The 21713-nt window shown below is 44.2% G+C and overlaps 1 protein-coding gene across 4 annotated transcripts in view; it reads right to left on the bottom strand.

The window, feature by feature from the left end:
* Positions 1-3377: 3377 nt before the first annotated feature.
* The window catches only part of LOC140735645 (2-oxoglutarate dehydrogenase complex component E1), a 120912-nt gene continuing 102576 nt past the window's right edge, over positions 3378-21713 (bottom strand). For all 4 annotated transcript variants that reach the window (XM_073060952.1, XM_073060933.1, XM_073060961.1 and 1 more), the window contains 7 exons: positions 20807-20985; positions 18330-18401; positions 18100-18225; positions 14044-14116; positions 7722-7885; positions 5271-5425; positions 3378-4122 (listed from right to left, as the gene is read on the bottom strand). In XM_073060952.1, the coding sequence (XP_072917053.1) occupies positions 3999-4122; positions 5271-5425; positions 7722-7885; positions 14044-14116; positions 18100-18225; positions 18330-18401; positions 20807-20985 (893 nt within the window). In that variant the 3' untranslated portion in view covers positions 3378-3998. The remainder of the gene's footprint in view (positions 4123-5270; positions 5426-7721; positions 7886-14043; positions 14117-18099; positions 18226-18329; positions 18402-20806; positions 20986-21713) is intronic.

Genomic DNA, 21713 nt, shown 5'->3' on the forward strand with positions numbered 1-21713 from the left:
AGAAGAGGGCATGTCTTGGGTGGTGAGGGTCCTGAATGATGAACGATGCCTATTTGAGGCATCACATTTGAGGGTGAACACAAAGTACACTGCAGATGCTGTGGTCAAATCAAGACGTACAAAAAAGCTGGATGAACTCAGCAGGTCGGGCAGCATCCGTTGAAAGAAGCAGTCAGCGTTTTGGGTCGAGACCCTTTGTTGTCACATTTGAGGGTGTCCTGGATGCTGTGGAGGCCAGTGCCCATGATGGAGCTGCCTGCATTTGCAACCCTCTGCAGCAATTTTCCGATTCTGTGCAGTGGCCCCTCCGTACCAGATGGTAATGCGACCACTTGGAATGCTCTCTACAGTACATCTGTAAAAATTTGCTGGTGTCCTTTGCGACAAGCAAAAATCTCAAACTGCTCGGAAGCACTTCCATCAAATAAACGTGTAAGGTGCAGGGGAAAGGGAGTGGCAGGACTGCTGGGAGCCGAGCAGGGGAACGGGAGTGGTGGGGCAGCTGGGAGCCGAGCAGGGGAAAGGGAGTGGCAGGACTGCTGGGAGCCAAGCAGGGGAACGGGAGTGGTGGAGCAGCTGGGAGCTGACATTTAGACACACACCTGGTTCTATGGATGCAGCAAATAGTTTCTCTTGCCCACTGTGACGTGACCAACAAAGTTTCCATCAGCTAATTCAGTGGGTTGAGAAGCCACCAATTCCACCCGTTGCTCAGAACCCCTGATGCAACCCGGATCAGTTTTAGATGCAGTACCCTGCTCCCACCAATTGAACTGTCTGCCTGTGTATGAACAGGCAGGGGAGGATGGTTGGGGTGTACTGATGAAATCTTTAAGTGTATAAATTGATGATACAGTGACTGCATAATAGAATTTGAAATACTTTTGGGCTGTTGTTTCTAGGTTGGTTGTGACCTACTGCAAAATTAAATGGCTTGCTTGCCTTCTGATAACCGTAGCCCAAAGGAGATGGTTGTGAACATTGATTTCTCTTACTGTAACTTCTCCCACCCTCTTTTTCCATTCCCTATTGCGGCTCTCCTCTTCTCCTCACTTGTGTATTGCCTCCTCCTTCCCTTTGTCCTGTGATCCACTTGTGTCCTATCAGATTCTTCCTTCAGCATGTTATTTCTTCCACCTATCACCATCCAGCTTCTTACTTCATAAGAACATAACTAGGAGCAGGAGTCGGCCATCTGGCCCATTGACCCTGCTCCGCCATTCAAACCATGGCGAATCTGGCCATGGTCTCATCTCCAAAACCCTTAATTCCTCTACTGTGAAAAAAAATCTATCCAACCTTGTCTTAAATATATTTACTGAGGTAGCTTCCAAAGAATTCCACAAATTCACCACCCTCTGGGAAAAGTGGTTCCTCCTCATCTCTGTCCTAAATCTACTCCTCTGAATCTTGAGGCTATGTCCCCTAGTTCTACTCTCACCTACCAGTGGAAACAACTTTCCTGCCTCTATCTTATCTATCCCTTTCATTGTTTTATATGTTTCTATAAGATCTCCTCTCATTCTTCAGAATTCCGGCGAGTACAGTCCCAGGCGACTCAATCTCTCCTCATAGTCTAACCCCCTCATCCCTGGAATCAACCTGGTGAACCTCCTCTGCACAGTCTCCACAGCCAGTATATCCTTTCTCAAGCAAGACCAGAACTGCACACAGTACTCCAGGTGTGACCTTACCAGAACCCCGTACAGTTGCAGCATAAACTCTCTGCTATTCAATCCTCCAGCAATAAAGGCCAACATACTATTTGCCTTCTTGACATCCTACTGCACCCACAAACCAACCTTTTGATTCATGCTCAAGCACTCCCAAGTCCCCATGCACAGCAACATGCTGCCATTCTTTACCATTTAAATAATCTGCTCTTTCATTTTTCCTTCCAGAGTGGATGACCTCACATTTACCAACATTGTACTCCATCTGCCAGACCCATGCCCACTCACTTAATCTAACTATATCTCTCTGCAGACTCCCCGTATCTTCTGCACAATTTAGTATCTTCAGCAAAACTCAGTCCCCTCTGCCAGATTGCTAATGTATATAGTGAACAGCTCTGGGCCCAGCACCAAGCCCTGAGACACACCGCTCACCACTGATTGCCAATCAGAGTCATGTATCCCAACTAAGGTTGTGTTCCTTATCTTACGGACAAGTCTTTTATGTGGCACCTTATCAAATGCTTTCTGTAAGTTTGTGAAACAGGACCTGCCTTTCCTGAGTGCATGCTGTGTCTAATGGATCCATGTCTTTCCAGATGCCTCGCTGTTTCTTATTTAATGACAGTGTCAAGCATTTTCCCAACTACAGATGTTAAACTAATTGGCCTATAGGTACATGCCTTTTGCCTACAACCTTTTTTGAACAGTGGTGTGACATTCGCCATCTTCTAATATGCCGGGACCTGCCCAGAGTCCAGAGAATATTGGTAAGTCATTACTAAAGCCTCTACTATAACTTTTGCCATGTCTTTCAGTAACCTGGGATGCATGTATCTATCTTCAGACCCACAAGTTTGCTCATCTCTAGCTATCTTTCCACTCACCTATCACCTGCCAACTTGTACTCTTTCCCCTCTTCTTCCCCCTTCATTTCCAGTCCTGGAAAGGTCTCAGATTGAAATGTCAGATGTCCCAGAAAGGACTGATTTTCTCTAGTACTGTTTTTGGAAAAGGTGGTTTTACTTGGTTAACAAAGCTAATTTTTTGAATGGCAGAACTAATTCTTGCTGTAATGACAAGTGTTGCTTTATCCAATCTCTCTCCTCACACTAACTTCCAACTGGTTCCAAACATTTTTTCAAATGCTGCTCCCCATCATGTCCTGTCCTTTTTCCTTCAAGTAGTGATTTTAAATCTGGATCATCTTTGAAGTTCTTCAAAGCCTTGGTCCTCTGCGCTTCCTCCAGCTCCACGAAACTATCTCCTCTATGCTTCCTGGCTGTGAGTGGGAAGGTGGTGGGAGAGAGGAAAGGGGCTTGTTTTGCTGCTGTTGTGTGTTGCCTCTGCTGAACACTATGGGCAGGTTGTGTTGGCACCAGAAAGTGTAGCGACACTTGTGGGCTGCCTCCAGCACATCCTGAAGTTTGGTTGGTTGTTAACGCAAACAACACATTTCAGCATGTTTTGATACACGTGATAAATAAAAGAAGCTGATTTTGACTCTCAAACGTTCCTAATCCCTTTTCCTCACCCCCAAGGCATACTTCTGGAAAAGACACCGCACAAGTGTGGTGGGTAGGGAAAAGGGATTAAGTAAGAAGCTGGGAAATGGTTGGTGGAAGAAGGAATTGATAGGGGAGGACTGTGGACAACAGAAGAAAGGGAAAGAGGAGGTACTTTTAAAAACAAAACAACAAAGTATAACGTGAGGAGAACGTCATTTATTGATGAAGCTATATCTGATTGAAAACTTTATTTGTACCAAAATAAATAAATCAGTTTTTGTACTAAGCAGTTTCAATAAGTGGTAACTGAGATAAAACTTCCCCTCCGGCCCCAGCTCCCGTAATGAAATCTCTTGCTTTTGGCACAGGCTAAAGTGCACTGCCTTTTCTAAACAGCAACTGTCAAAGTCTTGGGTAAAATTTGTGCAGCAGCGGAGAGAGTCGCTAAAATCTGAATGTGACCTGGCCATCAGCCAGGAGATAGCTCGTGGCCAGATTAGAAATAGAAAAATTCCTTATTCACAAAATTTACAAACCACACCTCATTACTTCAACTGCTCAGAGAAACTAAATCAGACATCTTTAAAAAGTAGATTGAATGAAGCAAAAGCGTCAGTGGCCTGTTTAGCTGTTTCCTGCTTCATAATCTGTCTTGGATCGAGGTATTTTCATTTCTCCCCATCTGAAATTAATGCCACAGATACAAGCCTCTTGCCAATTGTACGGTTAGAAGATCTCAGTAGCATGCACAGCCTAGACCCTAAGAGTAAGGACGGAAGATGAAGTTTCAGATGCAGAGTGAATCCACGGGAAGCCATTAATTGTCCAGGTTCTTGAAAGCGTCCAAGTTAAAGCTGGTGTCCAGGAACCTTTTGAGCTCATGTAAGTGAGTGTTCTTGTTACCGGTGGCAGGGGCAGAGGCTGCCTCACGCCCAGCGTACCTGCCAATGAGAAAAAGACCATCAGTTAGACTCGGAGCATGGAAACTGCCTTCTGCTCAACTGGTATATGCCAACCAAGATTACCATCTATGGTAGTCCTGTTGCCCCCATCTGGCCCATAACCTTCTAAACCACGGGTACCCAATCTTTTGTTATGGTATGGACCCCTAACATTAACCAAGGGGTTTGTGGACCCCAGGCTGGGACTCCCTGTTGTAAACGTTTCTCATCCATGTACCTATCCAACTGTCTTTGTACCTGCCTCAACCACTTCCTCTGGCAGCTCATTTTTTGCACACACTTTCGATTTCGCATAGTTTTTTTGTCTCGGCGGGCCCAGTAAAAATGTTTAATCCTACTACTGTTGCCATTCTTGCTCTGGGTATATGTAACATGAATATTTCTCCATGTGGGAGAAAGCTGACCCAAGTTGCTATAAAATCCTTGCTCTCTCCCTTTAAATCTGTGCTCTCTGGTTTTTGATTCTCCTCAAGGGCATTTATCCTATCTATGCCCCTCATGATTTTAGACCTTAGGAAACCGAGAGGTTATCCACCTTCATAAAAATCACCTCTCAGTCCCTGTAGACCTCTCCCTCGAGTCCTGGCAACATTCTTGTAATAATCTTTCCTAAAGCAAGGTGAGCAAAAGTGAACAATATTCCAATTGTGGCCTGACCAACATCTCGTATATCTGCACTCGACTTCTATCCTATGAGTAGAACAGCAACCCAGTTTCAATTCCCTCTGCTGCCTATAAGGAGTTTGTACGTTCTCCCTGTGAACACCTGGGTTTCCTCTGGGTGCTCTAGCTTCCTCCCACATGCCAAAGATGTATAGGTTAGTGTTAGTAAGTTGTGGGCCTATTATGTTGATGCTGAAAGGGTGGTGAAACTTGCAAGCTGCCCCCAGCACATCTCCAGACTGTGTTGGTTATTGATTCAAAAACAACACATTTCACTGTGTTTTGATGTACATGTGACAAATAAAGCCAATGTAATTTTCTCTTTAACCCTCACTTATGGAAACCTCCTTCCCCCAACCCCACCCCCCTCTCGACACAAAGCTCAGCCCACTCTGCAACATACTGGGAATGTGGAAGTCTGTATCAGTAACGATTAGCGGGCAGCACTCGGTTACTGTACTCACCAGACAGGGCGCTGGCGCTGAGTGGTTGCACGGATCCGTGGCTTCACGTACTCGTAGTAACCCTGGTTCTTGTGTTCTTCCTGACACCACACTATCTCAGCATTACAGTACTTCTTGGATTCTTGTTCGATTATGTCAAATGGGAAGGGGGAAAGCTGGAGAGAGAATCAGGCACGAGATGGTGAAACATCTTACTGTAGATGTAGTTGCAGCTACATTATCCCTCACTACTGTTGGATTAGGGTGTAGAATTGTTATTTTTCTCTATTTCTCCTGCAGTTTAACATTCCTATAAAGAAAGAACACAATGTTGTGCCAACCTTATAGCCTGCTCTAAGATCAATCTCACCCCTCCCTTCTATAGAGCCCTCCACTTTTGTATCATCCAGATGTCTATCTAAAAGTTTCTTAAATGTATTTTTAATATATGCTAGTATAGAGCTCTTAAAGATAGCGGAGTCAAGGGATATGGGGAGAAGGCAGGAACGGGGTACTGATTGAATGGCAGTGCTAGCTCGAAGGGCCAAATGGCCTACTTCACCTATTGTCTATTTTTTATATAATCACCAACATACATTCAGTAAGTTTTCCAGGAACGAGGCAAACCTGATCTCCCATCCTACTTTGCATAATTCCTCCTGACAATTCCAGAAAGGACTAACCACCTACTACCCAAAGGCATCTCATCAAGATTCTTATGTTCAATATCTAGGCAACAGGCTGGTTAATATGGGACACAAGAGATGCTGAAGATCTTGAGTAACACACCAGAACTGCTGGAGGAACAGGTCAGGCAGCATCTATGGAGGCAAATAAACAGTCGATGTTTTAGCCTGAGACCCTTCATTGGGGTCGGGAAGGAAGTGGGAAGAAGCCAGATAAGGTGGTGTGGGGAGACCGCTGTTCCCTCTAAGCCACCGGCTGAGTGGTCATGACAACCTAAATGCTCCAGCACGTAAGGCCTTTGTTGCCGTGCAACTGGAATTTCTTTTAATATGCTAATAGATTTTGAAATCTGTGTTAATCTGTACTCAGCCCCCTGCTGTACTCACTGTACACCCATGATTGTGCAGCCAAGTTTCCATCGAACTCAATATATTAAGTTTGCTGATGACACCACAATTGCTAGGCTGTATCTTGGGTAATGAGTACAGAGAGGAAATTAAGGACCTGGTGGCATGGTGTGAAGACAATAACCTATCCCTCAACGTCAGCAAGACGAAGGAATTGGTTGTTGACGTCAGAAGGAGTAGTGGACCGCACAACCCCATCTACATCGGTGGTGCGCAGGTGGAACAGGTCAAAAGCTTTAAGTTCCTAGCAGAGTCCACTGCGAAGGTGGCCCACCAGAGCCTTTACTTCCTGAGAAAGCTGAAGAAATTTGGCCTGTCCCCCAAAACCCTCACTAATTTTTATAGGTGCACCGTAGAAAGCATTCTTCTAGGGTGCATCACAACCTGGTATGGAAGTTGTCCTGTCCAAGACCAGAAGAAGCTGCAGAAGATCGTGAACATGGCCCAGCACATCACATAAACCAATCTTCAATCCTTGGACTCACTTGATACCACACGCTGTCGGAGCAGTGCTGCCAGGATAATCAAGGACAAGACCCACCCAGCCAACACACTTTTTGTTCCACTTCCCTTCGGGAGAAGGTTCAGGAGCTTGAAGATTCGTACGGCCAGATTTGGGAACAGTTTCTTTCCAACTGTGATAAGACTGCTGAACAGATCCTGACCCGGATCTGGGCCATACCTTCCAAGTATCTGGACCTGATTTGCACTACCTTACTTTCCCTTTTCTATTTACTAATTATGATTTATAATTTAAATTTTTATTATATTTACTTCGATTTGTACTTCAGGGAGCGCAAAGCGCAGAAACAAATATCACTGTGATGATTGTACGCTCTAGTATCAATTGTTTGGTGACAATAAAGTAATATAATTATGAAGTACCCTGTAATGAATATAAATGTGTTAATGAATATAATCTATAAATATTCTAGTTAATAAATGTATCCCAAACTTTACTCTAAAGCATTTTAGAGCTTCAACATATTTACACTGTGTTTTAAGTGACGCTTACAAATTGTAACAATAAACACAGAATGGTAGTCAGTAGCTCATTGTTAATAAACTGCTGGCCCACTGAATGCCAACATCTTCTAGTCAAAACATTTTACTTTTGCCATTGTGCCTGTCAGTTGTTTTGACTGCCTGACATTGCTTACTTGTGTTGTGAGTTGTGCTTTGTATTCGTTTGATGAGCATATTACAAAAACATTTAAAGTGCTTTGCATTTATCAGGCTGTCTAAAAATTTGCTGCTCAGGGCAATGGTTGGTCTATGCAGCTGTTTATAAAAAAAAAAGGGAATGTTGGGGGATGGGGAGGGGGTGAGGAGCACTGTGACAATGCAAATACGCAGGAGGGAAGGTCACTGTGCTTACCTGTTCCACCCGAGTGATTGCAACCTCAGCTTCCAAGCCTTTATTCTTGCGCTCTTTTGCCAGTTCATAATATACTTTACCAGTACAAAGCAGCAGCCTCTTAACATCTTCTGGCTTCTGAGCTGCGGCCCCGTCCTCCACAATACCACGCAGGAACTCTGTGCCTACAAAAGGGCAGTGGGTGCAGGTATGATGTCAGTCTGTATGATCATCTTACTTAGTCATTTCTTGCAGAATGGTTTGTTCCCTTTTACACTCTCACAACTTAAAATTCCCTGCAGTTTCCAAAAACCAGAAGCATGTTACAGGTGGTCAAATGATCCCTGTGCACAAGCTAGTCACTCTACTTCCTCAGAAGGCTATGGAAATCTGGCATGTCCCCAATAAGTCTCACCATCTGGACACATCACAGCTCAGTCTGGCAACGACTCTGCTGAAGACTGTGAGAAACTGCAGAGTTTTGAACCCAGCCCTGTGCATCACACAAACCAGCCTCCCCTCTATGGATGCCACCCATAATTTCCACTGCCCAGGAAAGCAGCCAACATGATCAAAGACCATTCCCACCCTGGTTGTTCTCTCTCTCACCAGGCACAAGATACAGAAGTTTGAGAATGCGTAGCACCAGGCTCAAGGACAGCTTGTTATAGACTCCTCAATTGACCTCTTTTGTAGTAGAGATGTACATTATTGTCTAACTGCACTGTACCTGTAACACTATTCTGTACTGTTGTTTTCCTTTTGTACTACTTCAGTGTACCTGTGTGGAATACATCTGGATGGCATGCAAATGCTTATCGCTGAATCCTGGTACAGGGCATCAGTAATAAACCAATTATCAATTAACTGTAAGGCTCACCATCATGTCAAGATTGTGCCAGCATCCATCTTCTCAGGATTGTAACCCTAGTTGTCCATCTCAGGTTACACTTTCTATAGATTGGATGTAACAGACCCTTCACCCCAACCCAATCTAAGCTTATCCCTGAGCCTGTGTTTGGCCAAGATCCCGCTAAATCAGGGGTTCCTAACCTTTTCTATACTATGGAGCCCTACCATTAACTGAGGGGTCTGTGGACCCCAGCTTGGGAACCCCTGCTCTAATTCTATCTTAACCATGAACCTATCCATTTCTTTAAAAATGTAGTAACTTTGACCACTTTCATTTGCAGTTCATTCCAAATACCTACCACCCTCTGAATGAAAAACTTGCCCTTCTTTACTTTGTCTTTTCTCTCTCACCTTGAACTTAAACTCTCTAGAATTAGGTTCCCCAGCCTGAGAATGACCTGACTATCTGCCTTCACAATCATAATTTTACAAACTTTTCCAAAGGCATACAGACTCCTTTGACCTAGTCTCAGCCTTCTAGTCCCAACAACTTGCACCCTCTCTAGCTTAATCATGCAGTGTGTAAGAATATAATAATTCAGGTGTGGTCTAACCAATACTTTTGATTATTTAGTGATACAGCACGGTAACAGGCTTTTCCAGCCCAACGAGCCCATGGCACCCAATTACGCTCGTGTGACTAACTATACTACTAACCCATAAGTGTTTAGAATGTGTGAATAAACAGAAACATCCAAGTAAAACAACAAAAGAACATAAGAAGTAGGAGCAGGAGTAGGCTGTCTGGCCATGGACTCATCTCCACCTACCTGCCTTTTCAACATAACCCTTAATTCCTCTACTCTGCAAAAATCTATCCAACCTTGTCTTAAATATATTTACTAAGGTAGCCTCCACTGTTTCATTGGGCAGAGAATTCCACAGATTCACCACTCTCTGAGAAAAGCAGTTCCTCCTCATCTCCATCCTAAATCTACTCCCCCCGAATCTAGAGGCCATGTTCCCTACCAGTGGAAACAACTTTCCTGCCTCTATCTTATCTATCCCTTTCATTGTTTTACATGTTTCTCTAAGATCTCTCATTCTTTGGAATTCCAGTAAGTACAGTCCCAGGCGACTCAATCTCTCCTCATAGTCTAACCCCTTCATCTCTGGAATCAACCTGGTGGACCTCCTCTGTACTGCCTCCAAAGCCAGTATATCCTTCCTCAAGTAAGGAGACTAGAACTCCACGCAATACTCCAGGTGCAGCCTCACCAGTACCCTGTACAGTTGGAGCATGACCTCCCTGCACTTAAATTCAATCCCTCTAGCAATGAAGGCCAACATCCCATTTGCCTTCTCGATAGCCTGCTGCACCTGCAAACTAATCTTTTGTGATTCATGCACAAGCACTCACAAGTCCTGCACAGCAACATGCTGCAATTTTTTTTACCCTTTAAATGATAATCTGCTGTTTCATTTTTCCTTCCAAAGTGGAAGACTTCGCATTTACCAACATTATATTCTATCTGCCAGACCCTTGCCCACTCATTATCTGTATCTCTCCAGTTTCTCTGTATCCTCTGCACAATTCGCTTTTCCACTCAATTTACTATCATCAGCAAACTTAGATACACTACACTCAGTCCCCCTTTCCATATTGTTAATGTATATCGTGAACATTTGCGGACCAAGCACCGACCCGTGGCACACCACTCACCACTGATTGCCAATCAGAGAAACACCCGTGTATCCCAACTCTCTGCTTTCTATTAGTTAAACAATCCTCTACCCATGCTAATACATCACCCCAACTCTATGCATCCTTATCTTATGGATAAGTCTTTTATGTGGCACCTTATTAGAAATCCTTCTAGAAACACTTTCTAGAAATCCAAGTAAATAATGTCCATCTGTTCCCCTCTATCCACTGTGCTCGTTATATCTTCAAAGGACTCCAGTAAGTTTGTGAAACAGGACCTGCCTTTGCTGAATCCATGCTGTGTTTGCCTGATGGCTCCATTTCTTTCCAGATGCCTCGCTATTTCTTCTTTAACGATAGCTTCAAGCATTTTCCCAACTACAGATGTTAAACTAACTGTAGTTACATGTCTTTTGCCTACATCCTTTCTTAAAACAGTGGTGTGACATTCGCCGTCTTCCAATCTGCTGGGAACTGCCCAGAGTCCAGAGAATTTTGGTAAATCATCACCAAAGCCTCTACTATAACTTCTGCCATTTCTTTCAGCACCCTAGGATGCATTCTATCAGAACCAGGGGACTCATCAACCTTCAGGCCCAGAAGTTTGCTCAGCACTACCTCTTTAGTGATTGCTATTGTATCGAGATCCTCACCTTCCATCCATAATGTCTCTCTTTGGAATGTTAGATGTGTCCTCCATCAAGAAGATTGACACAAAATAGTCATTCAAAGCCTCGGCCATTTCTTCATTACCCAATATCAATTCCCCTTTTCCGTCCTCCAAGGGACCTACATTCACTTTAGCCACCCCTTATAAAACTTTTACTATCTGTTTTTATATTTTGTGCTGGTTTATTTTCATAATCTAGCTTCCTTCCCTTTATTGCTTGCTTTGTGGTACTTTTTGCTTTTTAAAGTTTTCCCAATCTTCCATTTTCCCACTACTTTTGGTGACTTTTTATGCATGAGCTTTTAGTTTGATGCCTTCTTTTATTTCCTTAGTTATCCAAGGCTGGCTCTCCCCACCCTTACCGTCCTTGTCTTTAACTGGAATACACTTTTGTTGAGCACCATGAAAAATCACTTTGAAAGTCTTCCACCATCTCAACTGTACTAGCATATAGCCTGTGTTCCCAATCTACACTAGCCAAATCCTCCCTCATCCTATTATCTCCATTGTTTAGGCATAATACACTGGTTTTAGCTTGAACTATTGCACCCTCCAGTTGCGTGAGAAATTCAAGCATACTGTGATCACTCTTTCCAAGAGGATCTCCAACTACAAGATCACTAATTTTACCGGTCTCATTGCACAGGACCAGATCTAAGATAATATGTTCCCTTGTAGGTTCAGTGACATGCTGTTCAAGAAAGCCATCACGGATGCATTCTCTGAAGTCCTCCTCAAGACTGCCTCAACCAACTTGATTCACCCAATCTATGTGCAAGTTAAAGTCCCCCATGATAACTGCTGTTCCATTCTTATGTGCCTCAGATATTTCTCTGTTTATTGCTTGTGCCACTGTAATGTTACTGTTCGGTGGCCCATAGACAACTCCCACCAGTGATTTTTTTTCCCTTTACTACTCCTAATCTCCACCCAGATGGATTCAATACTCTGCTCCTCAGATCTTGATTAACGCGGACATGAGGAGAACATACAAGTTCCTTACAGACAGCAGCAGAATTGAACCTGGCTCACTGGCACCGTAATAGCGTTATGCTAACCACTAAGCTACTATGCCACTCTTTTTATTCAGACCTCATACCACCACTGCCAAACCTCCCCTTTTCCTCTCCTCAGTCCTCTCTGCCCATTGCTTCTGCTCAGCCCAATATGTCTCAATGAAGATAAAGTCAGAGCACTACAGCCCCTTACCACCACTCTGTACAACTGTTACACGATGTCTGGTTTCCGGTACTCAATGCCGCAGCCAATGAACTACAGACACTACTCTGTCTACCTGTGATATACTTTCAGGAATTCCCTATTTATACATTTAGGCCTCACTGTTCAGTAATACTCCCCCACTATAGTGTAGTGCATTTGAGGATGGTCAGGCATTCCATTTTAGCAAATCTGAAGGCTTTTAACCTTATCTTTCTGAACAACTAAGCATCGGATTTGCTTACACTCAAGGTAGGCAGGACAGATTTACACACATACAACTTCTGTTACACATCCAAAGAGGTTACCAAAATCCTCAGATATTGGGGAAGGCCTGAAACCAACCTGTTTCTCTTTCCAAATTATTTATGGCTTTCTGTCAGATTTACTGATGCTGATCATTGTCGGGAGAACTCACAGCAAATGAAGTTGCTGATACAAGCAACAAAATGGGGTTATTGTTTAAAAATAGTCAGGTTTTGTTGCCGTGAGGCGGGAGCTGGTGAATCCTCAGTCTGAAAGACGGCACAGTTTTGGTTCTCTCAGAACCTCAGAACATGGTAACATTGGAAGGAATACACAGGAGATTCACCAGGCTGATTCCTGGGATGGGAGGGTTGTCCTACTGAGAGAGACTCAATAGTTTGGGTCTGTATTCCTTAGAGTTTAGAAGACTGAGGGAGTGGCCGTATTCAAACATACAAGATCTCAAGGGGGCTTGACAGTGTTTACATAGAGTCCTGAACAAGAGAACATAACTATGAACATGAGATTCTGCAGATGCTGGAAATCCAGAGCAACACACACTGGAGGAACTCAGCAGGTCAGGCAGCATCTATGGAGGGAAAAAGACAGTCAACGCTTCAGACGAAGACCCTTCATCAGGTCCACTTGAAGGATCTCGTCCCGAAACAGTGACCATTTAATCCTGTCCACTGTTGTTGCCAGACTTAAGTACAAGATTAGGAACGGGTGATTTTTATGTTTGTTCTCGCAGAGTGTGCTGAATCTCTGGAATCCTTAGCCCCAGTGGGTGGTAGAAGCTGGACCACTGGACATGGAGGTGGATGGACATTGAGAAGCAGAGGGGAATGGAGAAATGGCACAGAAGGAGTTGAGAGCAGCATAGATCATCCATGACAGAGAAGAGGAGATTCGTAGGGCCTGACGTCCACTCCTGCTTCAATTATTCTGTCTCCTTGTGACTACTAGAATCAGGATGGCGGGTGTCCTTTATGATGGATGCTGAACACAGGGCTCTACTGTATCTACTTTCGTCCTGCTCTTCCAGGAACCTCTGGAACCAAACATGGGGACCAGGACTACAGTTTAATTTTTACCACATTTTTAAATCAGTTCCAATGCTGGAAATCCAGAGCAACACACCTACAATGCTGGAGGAACACAGGTCAGACAGCATCTATGGGGGCAAATAAAGTCAATATTTCAGGCCAAGATCCTTCATCAGGACTGGAAAGGAAGGGAGCAGAAGCCAGAATAGGAAGGGAGGGGCAGGAAAAGGTGGTTCCCCTCCTTCCCCTTCACCCATGGACAACTCTCCTCTCCTGTCAGATTCCTTCTTCTGCTGCTCTTTACCTTTTCCACCCATCACCTCCCAGCTCCTCCTTCACCCCCCTCCCCCAACCTGTCTCACCCATCACTTTCCAGCTTGTACTCCTCCTTATTTTGGCTTCTTACCCCTTCCTTTCCAGTCCTAATGAAGGGTCTTGAAAAGAAACATCGACTGCTTATTCCCCTCCACAGATGCTGCCGGACCTGCCGAGTTCCTCCAGCATTTGACGTGTCGATCTGATTTTAGAGAGTTACTGGGAGTGAACATAAACACCCCCCCCCCCCCCCCCAAATGTCAGTCACTTTCTGGGTTACACACAACACACCTGGCAGCATGTCGTCAAAACTGGATTTGGCATCCGGATGTCGAAGCAGTGATTTGGGAGTGAAGATGATCAGCTGCAAATGAAGGAAGAAACAAACACACACACATTAGTTTCCTGTGAATAGTGGCTAAGAATAAACTGTGTGCAGTAGCTATTGTCACTGCCTCACAGCTCCGGGATGCGGGTTCAATCCTGACCGCGGGTGTGCTGGGTTGGGTTGTAGAATTTATTTTGTAGTTCAGCTTTCTTATGCTTCTCCATTTGAGTCTGCTGGAGTCAAGATCCTGCACTGGAAGGTGAGGCAGGCTTCTTTTCAGCATAGATATGATGCATCAAAATGGCCTCCTTCCATGTTGTATATTTTCTGATTATGAAGGCAGAGCAAGGGAAGGGAATACAGGATCATTAGCATGTAAAGATAGAGCAGCCTCTAGGAGTGGTTGTCCATGGTTCCCCAAAGGCAGCAGGACAGAAGATGAAATGGCTAACGCTGTGCCCAGAATTACTGAATCTATCAGTCAAGGCACAGAACACGAGAGTAGGGAAATTATGCTAGAAATATACATTTGATGACCATTTTATTAGGTACCTCCTAATCCACTTCAAGGTTCGAGGTGTTGTGCATTCAGAGATGCTCTTCTGCAAACCACTGTTGTAACGTGCGGCTATTTGAGTTACTGTCACCTTCCTGTCAGCTTGAACCAGTCTGGCCACTCTCCTCTGACCTCTCTCATTAACCAGACATTTTCACCCACAGAACTGCTGCTCACTAGATGTTTCTTTTAATTATTCCATGTCTGCATGCTTTTAGGCATCGAGTTGTTGCCACATAATTGGCTGATTAGATATTTCCATGAACAAGCAGATGTAAGGCGTACCTAATAAAGAGGCCTCTGAATGTATAAACATGTATTTGTTCAGTGAGTTACAGCAGCCTCTGTATCTTTTTGGAAACTCCTTGGTTTCAGTGGTGGGTGTTAAATGTCTTCAATCTGGCTATTTAATTGGCTAACTGTTATGAATGGAAATTTAATGAATACTGCTGTCAGTAGTCTGGTATAAGATGACTAGACCACTTCAGTTCGCTCTCTTTAGTTGTCACTTCCCCACCCTCCTCCCCAACTCTTTCCTTGCCTGCTCTCCCTTCTCTCTTGCTTTGTTCTCTTTCCTCCATGCTTCTCCTTCCATCTTCCCTGCACCAGTAACACTTAGCAAAATGATTGTAAGCAATTATTTTATGCCTCATTCTTAACTTCCGTAGACCCTTCAGATTGCAAAAGCATTAGGATTCAACTGGTGCTGTCTGCGTGGAGTTTGCATGCTCTCCCTGTGACAGTGTGGGTTCCAGTTTCTTCCACATACTAAAGTTGTGCTGGAAAGTTAATTTGCTGCTGTAAGTTAGTTCTTAGTGTCAGTAGATGGAGTTCAGTCCTGAAAATTGTGAAGCAATTCGCGCTGGACTGTTGAACATGAAGACAGAAAACAGTTAATGGCAGGGCTCTGACCAGTGCGGAGAAACAGAGGGATCTTGAAGTCCATGTCATAGATCACTCAAAGCTGCAGCACAAGTTGATAGGGTGGACAAGGCATTTGCCTTTCATTTATCCAAGGATTGAATCCAAGAGCCATGAGGTAACATTGCAGCTCTGTAAAACTCTGGTTAGACCACACTTAAAGAAGGGAAGTATAGAGGGAGGTTTTTTTTAAACTAAGGTTATGGGGCGGGGGGGGGGGGGGTGCATGGAACATCCTGTCAGGGTGGTGGTAGAGGCAGATATATTATGGACAATTAACAGACTGTTAGATAGGCACATGGAGGGAAAAAAATGGAGAGTTATGTGGAAAGGAAGGGCTTAGGTTAATTTTAAGAGTAGGTTAAATGGTTGGCATAACTTTGTGGGCTGAGGGGCTTGTGCTGTTTTATGTGCTATTTAATTGGGAACAAGAATCAAGTGGATGTTGATCAGTATGGGAGATAGATTGAGTTGTAAGTCTCAAAGAGCACCAAAGGGTAGAGGGAATAGGACTGATGGGATTGCTTTGCAGGGAGCCAGCACAAAGCCAATGGCCCAAATGGCTTTTTTCTGTGTTGTAAAGGCAAGAGGGGAGGAGAAGGGGGGAGTCCAGTGCTGATGCCACTACATCACTCATTGGCTAACGTAGTGGTTAGTGTAATGCTGTTACAGTGCCAGTGACAGGGGTTCAATTCCCACTGTTCCTCTGGTGCTACGGTTTCCTTCCATATTTAAAGACATATGGGTTAGGATTAGTGAGGTTTATGCATGCTATGTTGGCGCTGGAAGCACAATGACACTTGCGGGCTGCCCACAGCACATACTCAGTGATAGTCACTGACACAAATGATACCTTTCACTGTATGTTTTGGTGTACATGTGACAAATAAATCTAATCTTCTCTCTTTATCTCAACATTTTAGATACAGCTTCTTTTCCACTCCACACATTTCACTGCATGTCTTGATCTGTATGTGACAAACCTTTAACTTTTCTTTAATCTTTGTATATTTTGTTCCTTGATTTTGTTGTCATACTCAGTTCACTTTACACAGTGTTGGTCCACACACGTGGTTGCTCATTATGTCCACATCGAGGGTCAACAACCTGTCCCACTGAGGGTCCAGCCTAACAGCAGCCAGGCTTGTCTGCTTTAACAGGCATGATCATCTCTAATCCCAAACCTCCACTGCCTTGCTGCTTTACCCATTCATGAGAAAGCTTCAGGAGTAAACCCGGAGGAAAAGTCCACAGTGGGAGTTCCCAAGGCTCCAGTTCAATGCTGACTGGCAACCCTGCGACGCTGCTGATGCTAAACTGATTCGGTCTCTGCCATTTCTTTGGATTCATCAGCTTTGTGGAGAGGGGGAGCCTGCTACGTGGACAACAGCTTGTCTCCATATTGTACTGCCCTGGCTTGTGTACTGGCTTGCTTCACTGAATTCCAACAAAAACTGTTCTCTCCCTCCACCCAGAGTGAGAGTCTCTGACTGTGGTTGGATAATTGAAAACAGAGGTTCACCTCAGAGAGATTCCCAAATGTGGTCGATTATCCTGAGAAGAATGACTTATTTCTTAGTTATTTATAAATGCTACATTTGGTCTAAAAACTTTGCTCATTTGGCAGATGTTAAAATAATAGAGAAGTATTGCTTTTCTTAGTATTATTCCTATTCTATGCTTTGGGTCCAGTCTTGTGCCAGTGCAGGGGAAAAAGCGAAGCTGCTTCTGAACCAATAAGGCGATTTAAAAATAAAAGTGAGAAAAGGCCAAATCAGGCAGACACAGCTTGACTGTCTCTTTGGCTGAGGAACAAAACACCAAGAATGAGCAAGGATGTATTGCTGAGGCTTTATAAAGCATTAGCCAGATGGGACTTATGGTGAGCAGTTTTATGGTGAGCCAGATGGGAAAATATTGTGAGCAGTTTTAGGTCTCTTATCTGAGAAAGGATGTGTTAGCACTGGAGAGGACCCAGAGGTTTTCAAGAATGATCCCGAAGTTAACACATAAGGAGCGTTTGCTGGCTCTGAACCTGTACAAATTAGAATTTAGAAAGAATGGGGGGGGGGGGGGTGGAATTTCATTGAAACCTACTGAATATTGAAAGGCCTGGATAAAGTGGCTGTGGAGAGGGTGATTCAATAGTCGGAAGAATTGGGGGTCCCCATTGTTCCATGCCATAAAAAGGGTTAGGAACCCTGCTCTAGCTAAAGAAATCCCTCCTCGTCTCTGTTCTAAAGGGATGTTCTTCAATTCTGAGGCTGTGCCCTCTGATCCTTGACTGGAACCCCTGAGCTAGAGGCTGGTGCATGTGGAATTCATTGCCACAGATGGCTGTGGGAGTCAAGTCATTGGACATATTTAAAGCAGAAGTGGGCATGTTAATTATTAAGGGTATCAAAGGTTACAGGGAAAAGGCAAGGGAATGGGGTTGAGAGGAACAATGAGTTGTGGAGGAGACGTGATGGAATAAATGGCCGAATTCTGCTCCTATGTCTTAGGGTCAGTGGGCAGGAAAAGCAGATGAGGATGTACTGACCGGTTTCCTGAAGGGAAGTAGTATTTGTCTCCTCAGTACGTGGAAGTAGTTTGCTGGCGTGGAGCAGTTCACAACTATCCAGTTAGTGTCGTACAGCTGCCGCACCACAAAATCTTCAGTAAGTTTCTGGAGTAGAGTAACAGACTGAGGTTAGTGGATTCCCACGATAACCAGGAGCTCTTTACTCAAATACACAGGCTGCTTGCAATCTGCCATGGCCAGACACTTACTGGAACAACATCAGGGTCATCGTTGCACATCTGCAGGAATCGTTCTGGTCTTGCAGAGGAATGTTCAGGTCCCTGTATCCATGAGAAAGGTCTCAAATTACTCATTATAAAATGCCACACAAATGCTCATCTTTCACTGAATGACTGCGTGTAACAGAGATCAACAAGTGGTTGAGATAGATCATAGAACAATAGAGCACAGGACAAGGCCATTTGACCCATCTGTGTTGAGCTATTAATCTGCCAAGCCCCATCGACCTGCAACTGGACCATAAGTCCTCCATACCCCTCCCATCCATATACCTATCCAAACGCTGAAATCGACCTATATCCACTACTGTGCTGGCAGCTTGTTCCACGCTCTCACCACCCTCTGAGTGAAGACTTACCTTCTCCTTAAATATTTCACCTGATGAAGAAACTCTACAGCTCTGATTGTAATGGTACTAAAATACAAGATAAACACCAGGCCTCAGTGCGCTGAACAGCTAAACCAGGACTATTTTAACAATGCTACATAGACCGGTTACTTAAAACCTGATGACTTTTATTTATTTAGAGATGCAGAGACTCTTCAGACCCAAAGGGCCTATGCAGCCCCACGTAGGAACAGAAATAGGCCATTCAGCCCATCAAGTCTGTTCTGCTATTCTATTATGACTGAATTATCTTCCCCCTCAACCCCATCCTCCTGTCTTCTCTCCATAACCTTTGGCACCTTTACAAATTAAGAACCTATTAGACTCTGCACCATCCATGGCAATGAATTCCTTGGATTCACGATCCTCTAGGAGGAAACTGGGGCACCTGGAAAAATCCGCAGAGTCATGAGGTTAACATACAAATTCCTTACAGTCAGCCATGGGAACTGAACCCAGGTTGCTGTCGGTGTTAATGAAGCTGAATATATCCCCAGTTACATTCCGGTACGAATGTTTCCATAAACAAATCTTTCTCAAATATAGTTCAGTCCCATGGGCAGTATCGAGGTACTGTGGGACTTGACTGCGTTTTAACCCCAAAATAATTTGTTTCTTTTTCATCCTGGATGAGCATGAGAATTTGGAAACATAATCTTAAAATGCAGCAGTTTTTAGCTCTATGTGAGCTTACTGGTTGTTTCAGGAAACTGAATTCCTTTTTCAAAGAGCATCAGAACTGCAGTTTCCTTTCTCACTCAGCTAAAAGTGACAAATGCGAAGAAGTGAGATTTTTAAGCAAATCATCAGTCGTGCTTTCTACCAGCTGTTTTATATTAATAGCACTCTGAAGTTTTCTAACTTTAGGTGATAAAATTTTATAATTCCTCATTTAAACCAACTTAAACACTGTTGTTCCCACATCAAAAGTGGCTGCCAACATTCAGAATATTAGTACTCACACTGCAAGCCAGAGTGCTCGATGATGCAAGAATAAACCATTTCTAAACTTGATAACTGGGACTAGAAAATAACCTGCTGGAAGAACCCAGGTAGGTAGCTATCTGATGAGGGACAGAGGGAACCAGGTGGGTGGGGGGTGTGGGGGAAAGAGAGAGAGGGAGAGGGGGAGAGGGAGAGGGGGAGAGGGAGAGGGGGAGAGGGAGAGGGGGAGAGGGAGAGGGGGAGAGGGAGAGGGGGAGAGGGAGAGGGAGAGGGGGAGAGGGAGAGGGAGAGGGAGAGGGGGAGAGGGAGAGGGGGAGAGGGAGAGGGGGAGAGGGAGAGGGGGAGAGGGAGAGGGGGAGAGAGAGAGAGGAGTAACAAGTTTTATGCCTCATCCTTGATTTCAGAAGAAACATCAAACTGAACTAAAAGATTGAATAGGTTAGGACTTTATTCCTTAGAACATATTAGATTGAGATGAGATTTGATGGAAGTATTCAAAATTACGTGGAGTATAGATAAGGGAAATGCAAACAGGCCTTTTCTGAGGTTGGGTGGATCATGGGTTAAGGGTGAAAGGTGAGAAGTTTAAAGGGAACATGAGGGGACATGCCGTCACTCAGAGGGCCATGAGAGTGTGGAATGAGCTGCCAGCACAAATGGTGCATGCAAGCTCAATTTCAAAGTTTAAGCAAAGTCTGGATAGGTACCTGGATGGTAGGGGTATGGAGGGCTATGGTCCCAGAGCAGGTCGAATGGGAGAAAGTAGTTTAAAAGGTTTTAGCATGGACTAAATGGGCAGAAGGGCCAAATTCTGTTCTGTACAGTACTTTTCTATGACTTCATGACTCTAAACTGAACATTCCTAGACTGTTTCAAGGACTCTGCATTTTGATGTTTTATATTGTGTGTTTTTCACTCTTTTTTCCCATATGCACGATTTGTTCTTTTTTTTGCGCGTTGGTGTTTGATGTTTTCTTTGAATAGGTTCCATGGTGTTTCCTTGTTTTGTGGCTGTCTGTGGGGAGGAAGAATCTCAGGGTTGTATACTGCATACATACTCTGATATTAAATGTACTTTGGATCATATATTCATCGGGATCCAACAAGTCTTACCATGCCCTCCATGCCATGTGGAAGCAATAGGACTATGCCATTCTGTCGTACCCACTTAGCCTGACCTGGGCTGAGGAACTGATCAATGATGCATTGTGCAGTGTTGTGGAAGTCACCAAACTGGGCCTCCCACAGGACCAGGGCATTTGGACTGGCCATCGCAAAACCCAGTTCAAAACCTGTAGAAAGGAAAGATTAAAGCAATGAAGATTTCCTGAGACACCAACTGTTCAAGATTCAAGATTGTTCAATGTAATTTCACAAGTGTAAAGAACAACAAAATAATTGTTACTCTGGATCCAATGCAGCACAAAAAAATAAATAAAAGAACCCAGTAATAACAACTTCACAAAACATAAGTTAGCTTATATACATAGATTGATTGTACGTCCATAAAGTGATACTAGTTGTGGCAGTGTCTGTACACAAGGTGACCTCGACAGGACATGGTAAATTAGTGGTGGCTAAGGGCTGGGGAGGGGTGGGTTACTGGGTGGAGGTCTTGACTATCCTTACTGCTTGGGAAAAGTAATGGGTTTTGAGTCTGGTGGCTCTGGTGTGGATGCTACATAGCCTCCTCCCTGATGGGAGTGGGACATCCATGAACAGGGTGAGTGGGATCCTTCATGATATTGATGACCCTTTTATGGCATCTTTCTGTATAATATATACCACAATCATATCAATGATTTATTGATTTTGCAAGGGGAGATTCTGACATATAGGCTAGGGAAATCACACTAGTGTTGCTGGTAGAGATGCTGCCTTCGAGCTCCAGCGACCTGGGTTGAATCCTAACTTCTGATGCTGTCTGTGTGGAGCTTGCATGCCGTTCCTGTGACTGTATGGCTGGGGCTTAATTTACTGTTCACTTATTTACAGGTACAGCACAGTGACATACCCTTCC

Source organism: Hemitrygon akajei, chromosome 1 (genome assembly GCF_048418815.1).
Source record: "Hemitrygon akajei chromosome 1, sHemAka1.3, whole genome shotgun sequence".
NCBI lineage: Eukaryota > Metazoa > Chordata > Chondrichthyes > Myliobatiformes > Dasyatidae > Hemitrygon > Hemitrygon akajei.